The sequence below is a fragment of the Somniosus microcephalus genome, chromosome 8 (genome assembly GCF_052327205.1).
Source record: "Somniosus microcephalus isolate GS21.2 chromosome 8, FLI_Smic_1.0, whole genome shotgun sequence".
NCBI lineage: Eukaryota > Metazoa > Chordata > Chondrichthyes > Squaliformes > Somniosidae > Somniosus > Somniosus microcephalus.
The window spans coordinates 170,463,444-170,485,129 of NC_140994.1; the positions used below are offsets into that span (position 1 = coordinate 170,463,444).

The 21,686-nt window shown below is 42.7% G+C and overlaps 1 protein-coding gene across 6 annotated transcripts in view; it reads left to right on the top strand.

Moving 5' to 3' along the window:
* Nucleotides 1-21,686, top strand: part of ablim3 (actin binding LIM protein family, member 3) — a 497,979-nt gene that overhangs the window by 290,481 nt on the left and 185,812 nt on the right. For all 6 annotated transcript variants that reach the window (XM_085995354.1, XM_085995352.1, XM_085995349.1 and 3 more), the window contains exon 6: nucleotides 2,373-2,466. In XM_085995354.1, the coding sequence (XP_085851480.1) occupies nucleotides 2,373-2,466 (94 nt within the window). The remainder of the gene's footprint in view (nucleotides 1-2,372; nucleotides 2,467-21,686) is intronic.

Consider the following 21,686-nt stretch of genomic DNA (forward strand, 5'->3'; position numbering starts at 1 on the left):
GGCTGACCGCCACCTTCTATTAGGGATGGGCAATAAATGCCGGCCTTGCCAGCGATGCCCACATCCCGTGACTGAATAATTTTTTTAAAATATTTAGTTCATTGACTTTTCCCTCCATTCTCTTCCCCTCCATTTTAGTCATTTCTTCTCATGCACCTACAGTAGCTGAGAGGGTAGGAGCTCCAGTCTCTGGAGAAGTGGCTTTAGCCCACAACCTTCTAACTCAGAGGCAAGAGTGCTACCACTGAACCAAGGCTGAGGAGTTACAGTTGCACTAAAAATGGGGCCTAATATGCTGCCTGCCAATAATCTGAAAACATTGAAGAAGAATCTCCCTCTTGCCTGATCGAGCCCTTGCACAGGCCTCGCTTTCAGGTCAGCCCCATTAAACCCTCCACAACCTTCTGAATGTTGGGCGCCGGGGGCAGACAGGTAGTTCTGCTCTCCACGTCCTTGCAATATAGCTGACAGAAAACACAGCAGAGGTCGTGTGCCCCTCATTTGCATTTCTTTAATATACGTCCACCCATACGTCTGCAGATGCAGTTTCTCATGTCACAAATGCCCCTTGGAAAGCAGTGGGAAGATGGGGACACAACCATGTGCATCACCGACTTGCATTCTGCTTCCGCCCAGCTCCGATCCACCAAAATAAAATCACCAGGGGAGAGGTTAAAAGCCTAGCCCATCAAGTTAGACCATTTAGTGAATCATATATTATGTTTCTGAAAATGTAAATCTAGCCCCACATCATGTTAACATACTAAAGCTAACAGCACCACATATGATTTATTGCTATTAAAAAGACAAATGCCTGGCTTTAGGAATTCATCTGTCCTTAAATGGTCAATCATTTACACTTTTACTCCACCCATTGTCGGGAAGATTAAAAGTCTCGAATCATGATGCTTAATATTATAGCAGCTGGTGCATTGAAACCCTTTGATCCTTTACAGCTTTGAAAGTGCCAGCACATTTTATATTGTTAAATTTCTGTAAGAGAGCCTGCATTTCAATTTTTAATGCTGACTGTTAAAGCATAGAGTCAAAGAAGTGTACAGAGCCATACATAGAATCATAGAATGGTTACAGCACAGAAAGAGGCCATTCGGCCTGTCAAGCCCATGCTGGCTCTCTGCAAAAGCACTTCAGCTAATCCCACTCCCCTGCCCTTTCCCCATAGCCCTGCAATTTTTTTTCCTTCAGGTATTTATCCAATTCCCTTTTGAAAGCCACGATTGACTCTGCCTCCACCACCCTTTCAGGCAGTGCATTCCAGATCCTAACCACTTGCTGCATAAAAAACTTTTTCCTCATGTCGCCTTTGGTTCTTCTGCCAATCACCTTAAATATGTGTCCTCTGGTTCTCGACCCTTCCGCCAATGGGAACAGTTTCTCTCTATCTACTCTGTCTAGACCTCTCATGATTTTGAACACCTTTATCATATCTCCTCTCAAATTTCTCTGCTCTAAGGAGAACAACCCCAGCTTCTCCAGTCTATCCATATAACTGAAGTCCCTCATCCCTGGAATCATTCTTGTAAATCTTTTCTGCACCCTCTCTAAGGCCTTCACATCCTTCCTAAAGTGTGGTGCCCAGAATTGGACACAATACTCCAGTTGAGACCGAACCAGTGTTTTATACAGGTTCATCATAACTTATATAACTTACTTGCTTTTGTACTCTAGGCCTCTGTTTATGAAGCCCAGGATCCCATATGCTTTTTTAACCATTTTCTCAAAATGCCCTGCCACCTTCAACGATCTGTGCGCATATACCCCCAGGTCTCTTTGTTCATGCACCCCCTTTAGAATTTATATTGCCTCTCCTCGTTCTTCCTACCAACATGTATCACTTCACACTTTTCTGCATTAAATTTCATCTGCCACATGTCCGCCCATTCCACCAGCCTGTCTAAGTCCTCTTGAAGCCTATCCCTATCCTCCAAGTTTTGTATCATCTGCAAATTTTGAAATTGTGCCCTGTACACACAAGTCCAAGTTATTAATATATATCAAGAAAAGCAGTGGTCCTAGTACCAACCCCTGGGGAACACCACTCCAGTCTGAAAAACAACCATTCACCACCACACTCTGCTTCCTGTCACTTAGCCAATTTCGTATCCAAGCTACCACTGTCCCTTTTATTCCATGGGCTTCAACTTTGCTGGCACGCCTATTATGTGGGACTTTATCAAACTTTACAATGACTTAATCGCAGTTGTCTAAGAATAATCATAAAACACTTGTGAAATGGAACTTCAGTATATCTTAATTTTGAAGAAAAACATAACTGACCTCCAGAGCCGAGGAGCGGTATGATTATTAGCTCAGTATAAATGCTCAGTATCAATTTTCTCTCTCTTTCTAAGGGATGGCGTTCCTTATTGTGAGACTGATTACCATTCTCGGTTCGGCATTAAGTGCGAGACTTGTGATAGATATATCAGTGGGAGAGTGCTGGAGGTAAGTGTCCCTTAAAAAGAATGGATGGATTTTTAATGCAGCTTTATGAAGGAATTTCTATTTCCAATTAGATTTTGAGTCATGGCAGCAAGGCTCCCACGAATATCACATTGCTCTGGGACATTGGCATCTATCAGATAATTACAGGGTGGCAGACAAGTCTACAGAAGGACTAACCTCTTCAAAAGGTTAAATAATTGCAGCAAAGTGTAGCAACAGTAATAGGAGAGAATGTAAAATATGTACACTTCACAAAGTGCATTCGTTGTATTAGGTGCCAAATGTCCATAACAACAGTCACTGAGCTTTTTCTCCATTTGTAGTAAGCTACTTGACTGCTGAATTTATCTATTTATTTTATACACTTTCCATGTTGAAATTATGGTTTTCCATGATTTTTAAAAGTATCCACCTGTTGTGTTCCTTAGTGTATCTTGTCATGTGTATTTTTACTTCAGTTCCAAGTTAAATTGTCACCAAATATTTGTCAGAATTATAGCGTATCGAGTGTGGGCACTGCTTTGTGTTTTGCTATTTGGTTTAATGAACAATGTTGGTAGATCAGGAGGTATTACACTGAGTGCAAACCTGAATGGAACGTCTCACACACAAACACGGGGGAGAACTCTACTGGCAACAGTGTAGCGAGATCATAAATGCCTTCAAAAAGAATGGCCCGTATTTTCCGATCCCTACGGGTGTGTACGAGGTGTGTACACACCCGTAGGGACCTCACAAGTGCCGGTTTCAGGCATGCGAAGCACATGCGCTGAAAATTGGCATTTCCGATCTGTCAAGAATCCTCTTGACATATCGGACGCCTGCCCTGGAGAAGGGCCTCTGTGGGTGGAGAATTCTGCTTTCTGCAGAACCTCCACCCACTGAAATCCCTTAAAAATCTTACGCCTGGTAAAAGCAGGTGTAAGGCTTGCTTTTACCAGCATTAGAGTTTTAAAAAGTTTTTAAAAATTGTTTTTTTCACTCATTTATAATTTTAACATACTTTTAAAAAAGGTAAGTTTACTTTTAGCCCCGTAAAAAACTTCAATTTTTTTTTAAAAATTACATTTTTGTTTGTAATTTTAACTAATTTTAAAAATGTGATTTTTAAAAAATGTATTTAATGTTTTGATGTCTTTTTGGAGTGATCTCCATTCATACTTTTGACAAGTGTAAGCTGTCAAAAGTATGAAGGGAGATTTCCTTCTCCCATTGGTTCCCCATGGCCCACGTGATCCCAGGGACGCTTGCAAACCGCATGCGCCCTGGGATATGTGGGCCCTGTGCATTTCGTCATGGAGAGGCCCAGGAGCGGAAATGGCCGGACCTCGGGAGCCCTCGGGTAAGGGCGTAGATTTTTTCCAGGTCAGAGGCCTCCACACGCAGGAAGCCTCTGATCGGAAAATTCGGGCCAACATGTTTTTGATTTTGCTGCACATATCAACCAGAGTAGTTCTTCACTGAGAACTGCTAACAATTATTCGACTTAGGTATAGCTTTTCACCTTTCTATTGGATTAATTTTTCAGTTATTTGGCATTGGAGCACACACTGGATCATTGCCTGAAACATTTTAATAGAATTTCATTTCCCTGTGGCAACCTACATAGACAATGGCTTTGTGCCACCAATAATATTTACACTAATGGAGACATAATATCACACAGTTCTGCAGTTAGAAGTATCTCATTTGTAGTCATGTTTTTAATCTTCTAAAGTATTGTTTCTAATTAGACATTATCTAGAAAAGAACAAAAGAAAAAGCCTTTAACTGGCTCGAAGGGACTTAATTTTTATTATGCATAAGAACATCGGAACAGGTGTACACCATTTAGCCCCTCGAGCCTGTTCTGCCATTCAATGAGATTCTGGCTGATCTGTGACCTAACTCCATATGCCTGCCTTTGCCACATATCTCACAATACCTTTGGTTAACAGAAATCTTTCAAACTCAGATTTAAAATTAATAATTGACCCAGCATCAGTCGAGAAGAAGTACTTGAGAAACTAATGCGACTAAAAGCCGACAAATTCCCTGGACCTGATGGCCTATATTCTAGGGTTCTAAAAGTGGTGGCTGCAGAGATAGTGGATGCATTGGTTGTGATCTTCCAAAATTCGCTAGATTTAGGAGCGGTCCCAGCAGATTGGATGGTAGCAAATGTAACCTTGCTATTCAAGAAAGGAGGGAAGAGAGAAAACAGGGAACTACAGGCCAGTTAGCCTGACATCAGTCATCAGGAAAATGCTGTAATCCATTATTAAGGAAGTGGTAACAAGGCACTTAGAAAATCATAAGATGATTAGGCAGAGTCAGCATGGTTTTATGAAAGTTAAATCTTATTTGACAAATTTATTAGAGTTTTTGGAGGATGTAACTAGCAGGGTAGATAAAGGGGAACCAGTGGATGTAGTATATTTGGATTTCCAAAAGGCATTCGATAAGGTGCCACATAAAAGGTTGTTAAGCAAGATAAAGACACATGAGGTTGGGGTAATGTATTAGCATGGATAAAGGATCGGTTAACAGACAGAAAACAGAGAGTAGGGATAAACAGGTCATTTTCACATTGGCAGGCTGTAACTAGTGGGGTGCCGCAAGGATCAGTGCTTGGGCCTCAGCTATTTACAATCTATATTAATCTCTTCTCTTTTAAGGCCGTCCCTCAGAACCGAGGATGACTCGCTTCCACACTAAAAATGAGTTCTCAGCTGACTGATGAGTCCAATGTGGGACCTACAGTCTCTGTCACAGGTGGGGCAGACGGTGGTTGAAGGGGCGGGTGGGTGGGGTGCTTGGGTTGACGTGCGCTCCTTGCGCTGCCTGCGCTTGCTCCCGGCGAAGAGACTCGAGGTGTTTGGCGCCTTCTGGGATGCTTCTTCTCCACTTTGTGCGGTCTTGGGCCAGGGATTCCCAGGTGTCAGTGGGGATGTTGCACTTTTTCAAGGAGGCTTTGAGGGTGTCCTTGAAGCGTTTTCTCTGCCCACCTGGGGCTCTCTTGCTGTGCCGGAGCTCCGAGTAGAGCGCTTGTTTTGGGAGTCTCGTATCGGGCATGTGGACGATGTGACCCGTCCATCGGAGCTGATCGAGCGTGGTCATAGCTTCGATGCTGGGGATGTTAGCCTGAGCAAGAATACTGACGTTGGTGCGCCTATCTGTAGTGTATGCACCTTGAAGAAGGAACTATATTCTGCAGCCCCTGTATACTGCAGTACCAGTAGTGACCACCCCTGTATATAAGCCTGTGTAGTAACTTTGTATAGTAGTTCCAGTTTTGTCTCCATTCAGTAAACACCTGTTATAACCAACTTCTGCAGTCCATGTCTCAATTACACACGGACATTACATTGGCGACGAACAGATCCGAACTTACCTACAGTTCTGCACCACCTCATGGGGATCCATCCCTGAAGCGAATTTATTAGAGGTCGGAGCCAGAAGGAAGAAATCCAAAAAGAAAAAAAAAACAAACAGAAGAAACGGGCGTCGACCATGGGCAACCGCCCACTGATTCATCGAATTCAAAGATTTGCAGGAGAGGCTGTTGAGAGCTGGGCTTGGTTATCCAGTCTATGGTGTTCCAGCTAATCGGGCTGGTAGCAGGTAGTACACTGATCCTTCCTGGGCTGCGGCGGGCTAGAGCTCGATCGGGTGGCTTTTCAATGGGGCCGAGCAGCGTTGTCGGGAAGAGGAGAGAGAGAGAGAGGGTGGAGCACACAGGGCGCGGCCGGTGCTACGAAGCCGGGCAGCTTACAGACCCGAGAAGAGAGAGGGAAGTGTCCCATAGGGTCTGCTCTGGCGACAGGAACAGTAAATAAAAGAAAAAGAAATTAGAAGCGCAGAAAGCCGCGAGGAGCTGCAGTTTGCCACGGGGACTGCGGAGAGCGGCGTTGGCAGCAGCACGGGGGGAAGCACGCGAAGACCAGAGGGCGTCGCCATCAAGGCATAAAAACGCCAGCAACAGCGCTGGCAGCAGCAGAAAAGACAGAAAGCGCGGGAGGCGCCATTTTGTTCAATCGGGGAAGAAGGCAAAGCGTGGGAGGCACCATCTTAGATCTCCAAGATGCCGAAGACTGGCAATATCACTGCCTTCGATAATGCAATAGAAGACTGGACCACGTATGTGGAAAGAGTCGAAGTATATTGCAAGGCAAATGAAGTAGCCGATGAGAAAAAGGCATCGGTACTACTGAACTTAATGGGCGCAAGAACGTACGGCCTATTGTGGAACCTGATCACTCCAGTCAAACCGATGGCAAAGAGTTTTAACGAAATTGTTCATATCCTACAGGAACACCTAAATCCTACACCGCTGCTGATAGCAGAAAGATTTAAATTCCACAAGAGAAATCAGCATAAAGATGAGAGCAATGCTGATTACCTTACGGAACTACGCAAGCTATCAAAGCACTGCCAGTTCGGAGCAGGACTGGCAGATACCCTACGGGACAAATTTGTCTGTGGACTCCTGAGTGAAGGAACCCAGAAAAGGTTACTCTCAGAGAAAGGGCTGACGCTAGATAAGGCTTTCAGTGTGGCAGTATCGTATGAAGCAGCAGCAAGGGGAGCTGCGGAAATACAGCAAAAGCCACAGGAATACGGCACCCATGAAATGACACGGGGATTTGAAAAATGTTATCGCTGCGGTAGAACAACCCATGACCAGAAGGACTGCTGGTCTAAGGACAAAACATGCAGGCAATGTGGAAAGATGGGACACATTGCACGAGTTTGCAGGTCCGGGAAGAAGACTAACGACAACAAAAAGACTACTAAGGAAAAGTACAGGAAAGTACAAAAGATGACGGACAGTAGTTCCGAAGACCAGAAGAGCGATAGTGAATCCGGGAACAAGAGACTAAGCTGTCTCAAACTACACAACGTAATCACAAAAGAGGATCACCGAACCATTTGGGTCACCCTCATGATAGCAGGGTCCCAAGTCAAAATGGAATTGGATACAGGATCAGCCCTGACCGTCATGAATCGACGAGACTACGAGCGGCTATTCTCACACATACCCTTGAAAGACACATCCGTTGTCTTGAAGACATATACGGGGCAGAAAGTATACCCCAGAGGGAAAATAAGGGTGCCTGTCGCATACAACGGCAAGGAAATACAGAAATTGTATCTGTACATACTGCAAGATGGTGGACCACCGTTATTGGGACATGAATGGATCAGAAAGATAAGTATAGACTGGCACTCCATTCAGGCACTGACTGTGGCTGGTAAAAAGGATGACGATGTCACACCTGGACGATTGTCAAAAATCTTGGCTAAGGCTAAAGAGGTATTTCAACAAGAACTGGGAACTCTTAAAGGCGTAACCGCCTCGATAAAAATGAAGAGAATGCAATTCCCAAGTTTTTCAAAGCAAGACTGGTACCGTATGCAATTCGCCCAGCCGTCGAGGCAGAGCTGGAGAATCTGGAGAATGCAGGCGTGTTAACTAAGGTAGACTGGAGCGAGTGGGCGACACCCATCGTTCCTGTCATGAAGAAAACGTTAAACAATAAGTCTGAGGAGCCAAGGAAGGTTCGCATCTGTGGGGACTTCAAGGTGACGGTGAACCCAGTCCTTCACACAGTACAGTATCCTCTTCCGAGGATAGAAGATATTTTCATCTCACTATCTGGAGGGAAACGTTTTACAAAAATTGACCTAGCGCAAGCATATTTGCAGATGGAGGTTGAAGAATCCTCTAGGAAATATCTCACGATAAACACTCACAAAGGTCTTTACCAGTATAATCGACTGGTATTCGGAGTTGCATCAACTCCGGCTATATGGCAAAGAGCGATGGAACAAGTCCTGCAAGGGATTCCGGGGACTCAGTGTTACTTGGACGACATCCTAGTGACAGGTGAAAATGACAGTGAACACCTTGCCAACCTAGAGCAGGTGCTCACTAGACTAAGAGAACATGGGCTACGAGCCAATCGCCCCAAGTGCGAGTTTTTAAAGAGACAAATATCGTATTGTGGCCACGTGATTGATGAAGAGGGGTTACATAAGTCCCCTGACAAAATTGAAGCGGTAGTTAAGGCTCCAGCGCCTGAAAATGTGTCCCAACTGAGGTCATTCCTCGGATTGGTGAATTACTACCATAAGTTTTTGCCGAATTTGTCCCAATTCTGCACCCCTGAACGCCCTGCTACAAACTGGAGTGGCATGGAAATGGAGCGATGAATGTAAGCGGCCCTTTCAGAAGTGTAAAGGCCTGATCACTTCAAGAGAAGTATTGGCTCACTACAACCCATCACTACCGATAAGACTGGCATGTGATGCGTCTCCCTACGGCGTTGGAGCGGTACTGTCACATAAATCCCTTGATGGTTCAGAGAGGCCGATAGCTTTTGCGTCACGCTCGTTAACTGCAGCCGAGCGTAACTACGCCCAGATTGACAGAGAGGCCCTCAGCCTGGTGTGGGGGGTGAAGAAGTTCAATCACTACCTGCACGGACAGAAATTTACTCTACTAACTGATCATCAACCTCTTGTCTCTATTTTCAACCCTAAGAAGGGCGTCCCGATAATGACAGCACAACGGCTACAGAGGTGGTCCCTTTTCCTAGGGGCACACCAATATGACATTGAGTACAAAGGAACTAAACAGCATGGGAATGCTGATGGATTGTCGCGCCTACCGTTGCCGATGGTGGAAGAAACACCTGCAGTGGATCCTGTGGAGATATTCCACTCGACCATAGTCAAATGGCTACCTGTGACGAATGCAAACATAGAAAAGGAAACACAAAATGACCTGACACTCTCCAGGGTCTATGATTTAACGGTGAAGGGATGGCCAGCACATGGCAAACCACTGTTGCCAGCATTCTCGCCGAGAAGAGAACAGCTGTCAGTGTGCCGAGGAACCTTGATGTGTGGATCCAGAGTAGTAATTCCACCCAAATTGAAGGATAGAGTGCTCAATGAGCTTCATGAGGGTCATCTGGGAGGGGTAAAAATGAAGAACTTAGCCAGAGCATTTGTGTGGTGGCCGGGAATCGATAGAGAAATCAAAGAGATGGCCAAGAGCTGTACAGGATGCCAGAAGTTCCAAAACGCCCCACCACCAGCCCCTCTACATCCATGGGAGTGGCCCTCATCTCCATGGCAAAGGGTACATATTGATTTTGCTGGTCCATTTATGGACTCGATGTTTTTAATTGCGGTGGATGCACATTCAAAGTGGCCAGAGGTAATAAAAATGTCCTCAACCACCACAGAAAAAACTATCACAGTCTTACGAACCATATTCGCCAGAAATGGGCTGCCTGAATGGATTTGCTCCGACAATGGACCACAGTTTGTGTCTGAAGAGTTCCGGAGGTTCTTAAAGAACAATGGTGTTAAGCATTACACATCCACCCCATATCATCCAGCCACCAATGGATTGGCTGAGAGGTTCGTTCAAACATTCAAGAAGGCTATCAAGGCAATGTGTAATGAAGACATACCCCTACAACACAAGGTGGATAACTTCTTGTTTGCCTACCGGAATGCGACACATGCGGTTACCAACCAAACTCCAGCCATGATGTTCTTCAATCGAAGACTAAGATGCCGCTTGGATTTGGTTAAGCCAAACATCAGAAGAGATGTGGAGAACAGGCAGTTTGAGAATATGAATGAAAGGCCAACCAGGAGTTTCAAGATAGGTCAACCAGTTTTGGCCCGGGACTACCGCACAGAGAAATGGCAGCCAGGAACGATCTGCACACGGCAAGGACCTCTAATGTATACCGTGGACGTTGGAGAGAGCATTGTAAGACGCCATGCTGACCAGATTCTAGAGTCACTGGAAAACATCAAATCTACACCACGATCCTATACACCTGGTGATGAAACCGAAGTACCAATTGCATCTACCTCAGAATCGGTGATATTGGAAGCAGACGAACCAAACAACGACGTTGATCCTGAATCAACTTTGCCAGAAGAACCTGATACCCCAAAGAGGCGTTATCCGGACAGAATCAGGAAGCCTCCTCAAAGACTGAATTTATAATTGATTAACTTCAGCTAATGTATATAGCAACTGTCATTGTAAATATGTTATTTAATTATTAATCGAATGTTATGTACTGTTTAGCTAAAAGGGGAGGAATTGTAGTGTATGTACCTTGAAGAAGGAACTATATTCTGCAGCCCCTGTATACTGCAGTACCAGTCGTTACCACCCCTGTATATAACCCTGTGAAGTAACTTTGTATAGTAGTTCCAGTTTTGTCTCCATTCAGTAAACACCTGTTATAACCAACTTCTGCAGTCCATGTCTCAATTACACACGGACATTACACTATCTTGCCAATGAATTTGCAGGATCTTGCGGAGGCAGCGTTGGTGGTACCTCTCCAGTGCTTTGAGGTGCCTGCTGTAAATGGTCCATGTCCCTGAGGCATACAGGAGGTCGGGTATCACTGCGGCTCTGTAGACCATGAGCTTAGTGCTGGGTTTGAGGTGCTGGTCTTCAAACACTCTCTTCCTCAGGCGACTGAAGGCTGCACTGGCACACTGAAGGCGGTGTTGGACTTCGTCGTCGACGTCTGCCCTTGTTGATAGTAGGTTCCCGAGGTATGGAAAGTGGTCCACGTTGTCCAAGGCCTTGTGGATTTTGATAATCGGGGGTGGATTTTGAGAATCGGGGGGCAGTACCGTGTGGTGGGGGCAGGTTGGTAGAGGACCTTTATCTTACGGCTGTTTAGTGTAAGGCCCATGCTCTCGTATGCTTCGGTGAAGGTTTTGACCAGGAGTGGCGCAGCGTGGAATCTATGTTAATGACTTAAATGAAGGGACCAACTGCAATGTATCCAAGTTTGCTGACGATACAAAGCTAGGTTGAAAACTAAGATGTGAGGAGGACACAAAGAACCTGCAAAGGTATATAGACAGGTTAAGTGAGTGGGCAGTAAGGTGGCAGGTGGAGTATAATGTGGGGAAATGTGAGGTTATTCATTTTGGTAGGAAGAATAGAAAAACAGAATATTTTTTAATAGTGAGAAACTACTAAATGTTGGTGTTCAGAGAGATTTAGGTGTCCTAGTACAAGAAACACAGAGTTTGCTTGCAGGTACAGCAAGCAGTTAGGAAAGCAAATGGCATGTTAGCCTTTATTGCTAGAGGGTTGAAATACAAGAGTAAGGAAGTCTTGCTACAATTGCACAGGGCTTTGATGAGACCAGACCTGGAGTACTGTGCACAGTTTTGGTATCCTTTTCTAAGGAAGGATACACTTGCCTTAGAGGTGGTGCAACAAAGATTCACTAGATTGATTCCTGGGATGAGAGGGCTGTCCTATGAGGAGAGATTGAGTAGATTGGGCCTATAATCTCTGGAGTTTAGAAGAATGAGAGGTGATCTCATTGAAACATATAAGATTCTGAGGGGGATTGTCAGAATAAATGTTTGTTTGTTTGAATAAATGAATGATTATTTCCCCTGGCTGGAGAATCTAGAACTAGGGCCATAGTCTCAGGATAAGGGGCCGGCCTTTTAAGATTGAGATGAGGAGGAATTTCTTCACTCAGAGGGTTGTGAATCTTTGGAATTCTCTATCCCAATATGCTGTGGATGCTCAATCATTGAGTATATGCAAGGCTGAGATCGATAGATTTTTGGACTCCAGAGGAATAATGGGATATGGGGATCAGGTAGAAAAGTGGAGTTAAGGTCGAAGATCAGCCATGGTCTTATGGAATGGCGGAGCAGGTTTTAGGGGCCATATGGCTTACTCCTGCTCCTCATTCTTATGTTCTTATCAATTATCGTTTGCGGAAGAGAGTTGTAAACTTCTACCAGCCTTTGTATGTAGAAGTGTTTCCTAACTTCACTCCTAAAAGGCCTGACACTAATTTTTACTCTATGTTCCCTAGTCCTAGATCTCCGCTCCCCAACCAATGGAAATACTTTCTCGTAATCTATCCTATCAGTCCCCCTTAATATCTTGAAAACTTCGAACAAATCACCCCTTAATCTTCTAAATTCCAGGGAATACAACTCTAGTTTGTGTAATCGCTCTTCGTAATTTAACCCTTGGAGTCCGGGTGTCATTCTAGTAAATCTATGCTGCACTCCCTCCAAGGCCAATATATCCTTTCTAAGGTGTGGTGCTCATAAGTGAACTCCAGGTGTGGTCTAACCCTTGTACTCTGGTCCTCTAGATAGAAAGGCCAGCATTCCATTAGCCTTTTTGATTATTTTTTGACCTGTCCATGATATTTTAATGATCTATGTACCTGGACCCCCAAGTTTCTTTGGACCTCCACTGTTTCTAGCTTTTCACCATTTAGAAAATACTCTGCTCTATCCTGTTTAGGTCTAAAGTGGATAACCTCACACTTGCCTATACTGAAATCCATTTGCCACAGTTTTGCCCATTTACTTTATCTATTAATGGCCCTGAAATTGCAGTCGGTGGCGAAATCCACACTTACCTGGTTCAAGGACCCAAATGGAAACTTGCTTTGAAATGCTGAAGAGTTGTGCACAGCATAGTGGCCTATGGATCCCAGGGACGCACCGTTGTGCGTAAGCGTACCTGGGATCACGCGGGGCAGTGCTCCTTTTACTAGCCAATCAGGAAACAGAAATCTCCAATGCCCAACATCAATCAAATGTTAAATTAAACGGTGTGAATATTTGTTTGACAAGTTCAGTACTTGGCTTTAAAAAGCACAGGGAATACTTTGGAGTAAGTGCAATTAGTTACTGGAGGACTCTGCAAGATTAAAAAAGTTTAAAACATCCCATCCCTCAAACCGAGCCTTTACAGCTGCCTGGTAGGTTGATACATGACACTTTTATGTGTTTGTTTTTAATTGGTGCCTGCCCCTCTGCTTCTCCCAATAAGCTCTCCTGCTGCCGGCTCTTGTGCGCTGTTTAAATCTGTCGCTCTACTTACTGCCTCAAGCTTACACAAACCACTACAAGTGCTGGAGTCAAAAAGAAGCAATTCCTTCCCCCTACTCTCACCAAATTCTAAACTTCCCACTCTGTTCACGATGCATTCAGTTAATGTTGTGATCTGTGGTTACGCTCTGTGCCTTAGCTCTCAATTGTATTGACTTTATTATTGTACACAGTCAAATATTTGTTAGAAAATAAGTGCAACGAGGTCCAATTTCACCCCCAACCATTAAAATCTTTATACTGTGAACCCCTTGGGAGAGAAGAATTTGACTGGTCGCATGAGGTAGTGTTCGACTGTACCTTTGAATCAAAACCCATATTGCAGTAATGCACACTATCTCACATGGAGTCCTGAGCCAATATGCTTGTGATTTTTATCTCATAGGAGCGAAGGTTTCCTGTGGTTACTCTGTGTCAGCAACATTTTAAACAGCAGCAGATTATCTATATTCACTATTCTAGCAAAGTCTTAAAAGCATTTTAAAATCCATTAATGGCTTCACTAGCAATATCGATCAAGAATAATCTTCCGCCTTTTTGTATATTAGGTCACTAACACAGTGACCAGAAGAAAGCTTCCCACTTTCTTCATTATATTTGATATAATGGTGAGCTTTTAAAAAGATGTGTTTCCATTGCTGAAGTACATACCTCTCAAGTGCTAAGTATTTTTGTAGAACTCTCCACATTGCCGTGAGAATGTTTTCATGCCCCCACTACCCATTACGACTGAATATTCCACATCATCTTGATTGAAAACTGTGCAGCCTACTAGCACAAAGCACTGGTAGGCTTCCTGGTTGACACTGATCGTCAACAATTGCAGTCATGTTCACATGTCAGCATTTGCAGAGAAAAATCATTGCTTCTGCCACTGCCTGACTCATTTCTTAGGTTGCCCCAAGGCACCCACAGTTCTTTTCTGAACATGCACTCGCCAGAGCTTCAGCACATTTTTGGTCATGTGGGTCCCATGAAGGCTTCAGATCAGGCAGGCACTCGATGGCAGGTGAGACGATCATTGTTCACGCTGTGTTAAATATCCGTTTGGAGGATAAAGTACTGGATGAGACGGAAGCCAAGAGTCAAAGAAGAACTGACGGGATTGCCAACCTACGGCCTGTTGTTTTCTAGTTTTTTTAAAATATATCAGTACGTTACAAAGTAGTAAACAATCATTCTTGAGTGCATTTTATCAAAACAACCTCATACGCATGAGGTAGTGGAAAATGAATCTGATTTACCTGACTCAACCTTTCAATAGGAAATGTCTTATTTCGCACCATTACCCAAGATCCTTTACAGAGGTGAAATTGTTCCAACATATATGCTAACCAGCATTTTTCACTAACAGACAGCTTTTTCAGAGTTTTGTCTACATGTCAACATTTACAGACAAAAATCAGGGCTTCTAGCAGCAGCAGCAATAGGTTTTGAGAAGGGTTTTAAAGGTGGAGAGAGAAATGTAAGGAGTTCAGAGTGCAACATTCAGAGAGCAGGATCAAGGTGTTTGAAGGCTGCATCACCAATGGAGGGGCTTAAGGGAGGGGGAAGGCCAGATTTAGAAGACTGATGGGTTTGGAAAGGGATATAACACTGGAGGAGATATCAGAGATAGGGTGAGTAAAGCTATGGTGAGACATAAAGATAAGGACCACTAATTCACCTTGGAACTACCTCTTCTGAAGCTGGTGAATTAGATTCTGTAAAGAAAGAACTTGCATTTATGTAGTGCCTTTCACCACCTCAGGATATTCCAAAGTGCTTTAAAGCCAATGAAATACTTTTAAAGTGTATTCACTGTTGTAATGTAGGTACTGCAGCTCCAAGATCTGTGTAAGGATAGATGGGAGACTCACCTATCTCTGTCAAAACAAGAGTGAGGCAATGTTGTCCACTGGCATCAGTCCTATTCAGCGTCTTCATCAGTGATGTTTGGATTGTATTATAAGGGACAGTGTCAGAGTTTCCATTTCAACTATTTCTTAAAGAATTACAGTACTCCTGTGCATATGATTTTGTGTTGTTGGTAGACTTGCCTGGGGATTTAGTGTGCTCCACTCAACATTTTTAACAAATATTCACAAATTAACAAGAATCAAGCTGATCAAATTCAGAATCCACTTTAGCTTCCCGCCCCCCCATCAAAAGTACGTAAACTAATTTATTTTCTTGACGTCTGCAAGAGTGTCTGATTCAGAATCCAACAATTGCACTTGCTGATTATTTCAACGTCTCATGTATTCCATGATTTCCTGCTGGATGATGGCTTTGACTTTGAAAGATTTGTATACAATCGGTAAACATTGCCATGTTATGAAAGCAAAGTTTCCATCTATTGCTGTGAAATGCTGACTGCATTCTTATCTTACATTCCAATGGAAAGTGCACGATGCACCCATACACCTGACAGGAAGATCATCGGATAATAAAAGGCTGTCTGATTCATTGTTGCATATACGCTCCTTGCCAGACTGTTAGGATTAATGCGGCCATTTGTTTGCTGCACAGCTGGCTGCTCAGCTACAGAGCCTGAGCATATGTCATCAAGGTTTCCATTAAGCATCAATCATAGTCCCCACTTGGCCATGAAAGGTTTACATGCAGCTGGCATTGCCATAAAACTTCAGAAATATTCTTTAAAAAGATTCAGCTTGCAACAGTATATAAAATTGATAAGTAGGAGACGATTAATGACTGGTCATCTCTTATTTTTTCTCTCCTGACAATCCATAAACCCTAACACATAAATAACATCTGTTTATCTACTGAATTCTAAGATAGCTCACATCTGTCCAAATGCCTCTGTAAGAAGCTGATCATGAACAAGAATATTTGGAGGGAGGTGCTTAAATGATAGTAGTCATGACAGCAAATAACTTATACTTAGCTCTTTAGTCATTTTTTTCTTAAAATTTGAAAGACTAAAATGGCAAATTTTCCTCTAAAATGATGCCGTTCCGTTGTGCTTTAAATAAACTTGAATTATCAATTACAAGCAGCAATTTCATTTTATTTATATTTGACTGCTTATTGGGAGACATGGTTCAATTCTCCTACAGTAGATTTATTTGTTACCACAATTAAAATTTAGTTGAATTAGGGATTCTTAAATTCTTTTAACTTAAGGTGGTTTATTGTCCTAAAATCCAGCAACAATCTCCAAAACAATCTTTCTGATAAATAACATGAATCTATTTAGAGCTAAAACTCAATGTCATCTCCTATGAATATATCAAATTATGTTTGTTTTAATAGTTTAACAAGCCAATAAATCTACCCTTTTGTCACTTGATACTCATCTGGACTATAAGCCATTTACCCTTTAACCCTGTAATAGCTGCTTCCCTGACTTGATTATTGCAGTGATGGCAGTTTTATCTATCGTGGTTTTAATAAACATTAGACAGTACTCATAGTGATGACTAACTTTTAACACTGTGACCAACCTAAGTGACTTAATAAGGCTATAAGGGAGCACCCTTCTAATGAACCCTTCAATAATCTGTACAGCAATCTTGCATCCCCCTGAGACCTATTATTCAGTGGCATCTTTCGTGGTGCTTTAAACTGATCTAACAATTGCTACCAAAAAACAATGTGATTTCTAATTGCCAGCAGGTAAAATGTGGAAGATGTTCCATGCTAATTCTCAATTAACAAATTTTTTTATCATTGCAATAATGTTCTTGGATGTAATCAGTATTCTGCAGTTACCTATTTTGTAGATTATGCTTTTACCATTCTATACGTATCTATGAAATGTAATAATCCAGGTCCCTTTTTTCAGTTTGGGCTGCAGAACTCAACGTAAGATTTCTTGAGACCACTTGTGTTGGCACTAATGCACAAATATTGTATGTTGTAGGGAAATAGGGGCGAGAAGAAATTAGTTAAACTGCACAGAAATCTTCTATAACTTATTAGGGTAGGGACATGCAGGCATTGCTGAGGAAATGATATTGATGTGACTAAGCCAAGGTGTGTGTGCTTCTGTAAAACAAATACTATTGTCAGGTGTTATAATGTTACAACAAAATGAATCAGTCAGCCCTGGTTTCTTTCCTAGTATTGTACCACAGAAATGCTCCACTGTGATTAATATAGTGGGGAGAGGTGCAAAATACATTATTGTTTTTGTGCTGTACTCATACATTAGCTCCCACAGTTATCTATTTGATAAATGCACTATGTAATTGAGCCAGATCACAGGTAGCTGATCTCATTTCGAGTGGCAGTAGGCCTGCTATGGCTGTCTGCAGCATCCCTAGGCTAGGAAGATGAAAATTAGTTAGGGTTCCGATTCATAATCACTGACCTGTGACTGCTCCTGGAAACTACATATGTGGAGGTTGGCAGAGGACCAGGACCAATTGTAATATGCCCAAAATTGAATAGCCTGCCAACACTCAAGGCTAGATTTTCCATGCCAGTGCAGCCACTGGCAAACGTGTGGTGGAACAGGATACCGCCTGCCCGATGGACTTGGCGCTGACCCCAGCAAATTTTCAGTGTCAGTTTAATTAAAATATTTTGAGAAAGGCGGGTGTTGCTGTCTGCGAATGGAAGCTTATCACTTTGCGGGAGGCCTGGGGTGGGGGGCTGTGGTGGGCGGGGGTGTGGAGTGTGGCAGGAAATGGCTGCTGCTGCAGGATTAGCATGAAGCAGTTTAAAGGAGTAGACAGCGTCCCAAATGTCAACATAAAGTTGACTTCAAACTCCCTCTGAAATTACCGCAGGAATGGTTTAAAATCTTTTGTAACAATTAACACACCTGCTGCAGCAATTTAAATTCACTTCCACATTTGGTATCCCCTAGCAACGCTGGAGGCCTGTTGTATGATGGCATGAATCACATCCAACATTATTGAGGTTGTAGTGCGAGGAGATGTGATGTCACACTGTCCTTACTGGCACATTTTAACATGCTCACCGTTATTTGGACAGTCACCTCTAGCATCCGGCAAAAATGTTACCGGAAAATTGGACAGCTGTAAAAATGGGTGCGGATCCAGTGTTATGAAAATCAGGTGGTATTCAGAGGAAAATTCTGGCTTTCCACCTGCAAAATCATCATTTGGGCAAGGTAACACACGGTACCCAGCATGAATCACTGGGGTAGATCTTGACTTTGTGCAATAGTATAAAACCGGCAATGGCGAATCGGAAGCCCGTTTTACATCTCTCCTGATATTTATTTTCATGGACTTTAATGGAAACTAAAATCGGGAGAGATGTAAAACGGGCTGCCGATTCGCCATCACCCGTTTTACACTGTCACACAGAGTCAAAATCTACCCTACTGCCTTCAGGAAAGGAGGTGTGAAAACTAAAGGTAAAAAGAAAAGTAAGAGTTTTTATTATCAAGTAAACTGAAAATAATTAATTCTTGGCTTGATACCAACCAGCATAAATTCCTATTTAGCCATTATTCTTGCTCATAACAGTAAGTTAAATAAGCACTGGTTGCTGCCATTTTTAGTAAAATTTGCTGCACTGCTCAATACAATGCTCAAGAATCAGACAACTTCTGAATCTGTATATACACAACACACACACACACCAGTGTTTAAATTATTGCTTGATCGCTACAAAGAGAAGACAAATGCATGGTCTGAGATGGAGACAGCAGGGATTAATGAAGAGAATCTTTCAGTGCCAACTCAGCAGAAGAGGAATAGCAGGCCTGTGCTTCTTCAATTGTGCAGCTAAATCAAAGGCCAGTGCTCGACTAAGAGAAAAAGAAACTAAAAAACAAGAAAATGGTTTTCATTAGTCCAACGTGTGACCTGTGAATTGATGTAGATGGGATCTGAGGATGTGTTCCTTCCTAATCCTCCTCTATTGAAAGCCAGAACAAACAATACCAATGAACTGAATAAAAGGAGAATAAAGCCTCTTTAATTAGATAAAAAATATTAGGTGAAGATAGCAAAGGCATTTCTTCGATGATTCCCCTGACTGACTTTTTAAAAAAAAATTGGTTTACAGTAATTGAATTAAGAGAACAAAGCTCAAAATGATAATACGGACACATGCTTTTGTCCGGACACCACAGCTGTTTTAGTCCCTGGTGCACATCTTGTGCATGTTACGTACAAAAATCTAATGACTTCCACAATTCGTTAAAACAATCCAACAAGCTAATTACATTAAAAACCCCAGATACATCCAAAGTGACAGAAGAGGTTCCACACTATCAGCAGATGCAGGTGCTGCTGAGCTCTGCTACAGAGCAGGATTTAATACAATCTCATTGATTCAATATGTAATTGTTGTCATTAATTTAAATGGACTTTAAAAAGGCACCAACTAGATTAGAATTACTGGGGCCAATTTTCCTGTATTTTATACCCCGTGAGCACCACTTTACATAGCACACTTTACATGGCATGGAGAAAGAGGCATGAGACCTCTAACACATCTTTTGTTCATGGGGCACATTGCACACAAGCGAACAGTGGGTGCAGGGAGCTTCCTATATATGGTAATGAAACCTAGGTAACATAATAATGACTTTGCATCATATTCCTGTGATCACGTGACACTTCTGATTGCCACCCTTCTAAATGGTCATCCAGAGTTGCGAGGCACTGAGCTATACTGGAAGTAAATTTAAAGGGATAATAAGAGGTTTCAACAACTTTTAGGCCATTTCCGGCCTGGTTTCCTCAATTGTTTGCCTTTTCTGCTAGCACTTAGGTTCTCATGAGCCATCGTGCTAATATTTTCATTTGTTTTTTGCTCCCAGCATCATTACTGGCACCAGTGAATTTCCAAATGGAAAATCCCCCCTAACCTAGTTATTAGGAAGAAAAGTAATACCAGCCAGGTCAGGTTGCATGAGTGGTAGTCTGTTCCCACCCATATCTTTAGACAGAGGTGAACATACCTCACGTTGGCAGACAATTAGTGCAAGCGGAACATCCAACTCTCAAGAAAGATTGTGACAGCAAGCCCAATGGCACAGTTATTTATGCTGGCTGATTCTATAGAAGCCCCTCAATCACAGCATGCCAGGGTTCTCATCAGCTAGTAAAGCTTGAATGGCCACAGCCACCTACCATACTTTCAGGCACTATCACTCCTAACTAGCAACAACTGTGGGTAATGGTCTTCACAGGGTCTCAGTCAGCAGAGAACCAGGTGCGGGCCTGTGTCATTGACTGCAAGCACACCTGCTGTTAAGATGCACCACCCACAGAGTTGATACAGCCAGTGACAGTATCAGTCAGCTGCAGCATGAAGCCCACCTCCACCTCCTTCCAGGCACGCTTGAATAGGAACTTGTGGAGATGGTACTATGGAATGCCACAGAGGGCAGCCCTCCTCACAACCAACTGATGCCAAATCATATCCAGTTTAACAACCATCAAGCAGGGGCCAGGTGCTGGGATACTCCATCACTTGCTAGCAGACTCATACCTACACCTTCAATTTCCTTTCCCTTTATTTTTGTCTGTGACTTCTTAATCCCCTGCCACTTCAACCGTGGCAAAGGCAATGGTTTTGAGTTGCTGTTTGAGGTTTTCTAATGGCATAATGTATTTTTTCTCACCCTATTGTGGCACTTCTCCTTAACTGTTCCCATCCCTTTAAATTCCACTTGCATGTAATTTGCAACTCCCACCACAAATGTGCATCCATACAGCTATCTAAATCTGCAAAGAGTGAACAATTATGTGCTGATCCACAAGATTTGAGTGTTATGAGCAATTTACCATTCTGGTGAGATTAGCATCCGTTCTTGACCATTTAGAACTGACTCACGCCAGTAAAGAATAATTGACGCCACTGGCTTTGTGCATGCAAGTGTCTACCTGGTATTGCTTTAAATAGACCTGTCTGGTCTGATAATTTGTTTGAGAGCTCTTTAACATGTTCAGGCTGCATTGATTATTTACAAATAGCTGGGACTGGATCCTGTTTAGTGTTTAGTGCAGTAAATAACAAATGATTGCATGTAGTTGCCCATAATGAAACAGGCACCTGGTTACCTTGACTTAATTTTTCCATTTCTGTATATATGCAAGAAATAATGATTACTCCTACGCTTTTCAAATGTAATTAGGTGGCCTACCTGTGTTGTACATGCTAAATAATATTTTAAAATTGGATTGTTACAACTAATGGTACTGTAGCTTAATCACGTCTGTAAATGAGGGAAAGACAATAAATTTAATTAACTATGAAAGGCTTCTATGTTCACTTTTATGATAAAGCTATTTCACTGTGCTGCTCAGTTAAATGCAAGTCATGGTAAGATCACATTGTTTATTACAGTCATTTTATTAAAAGTACCA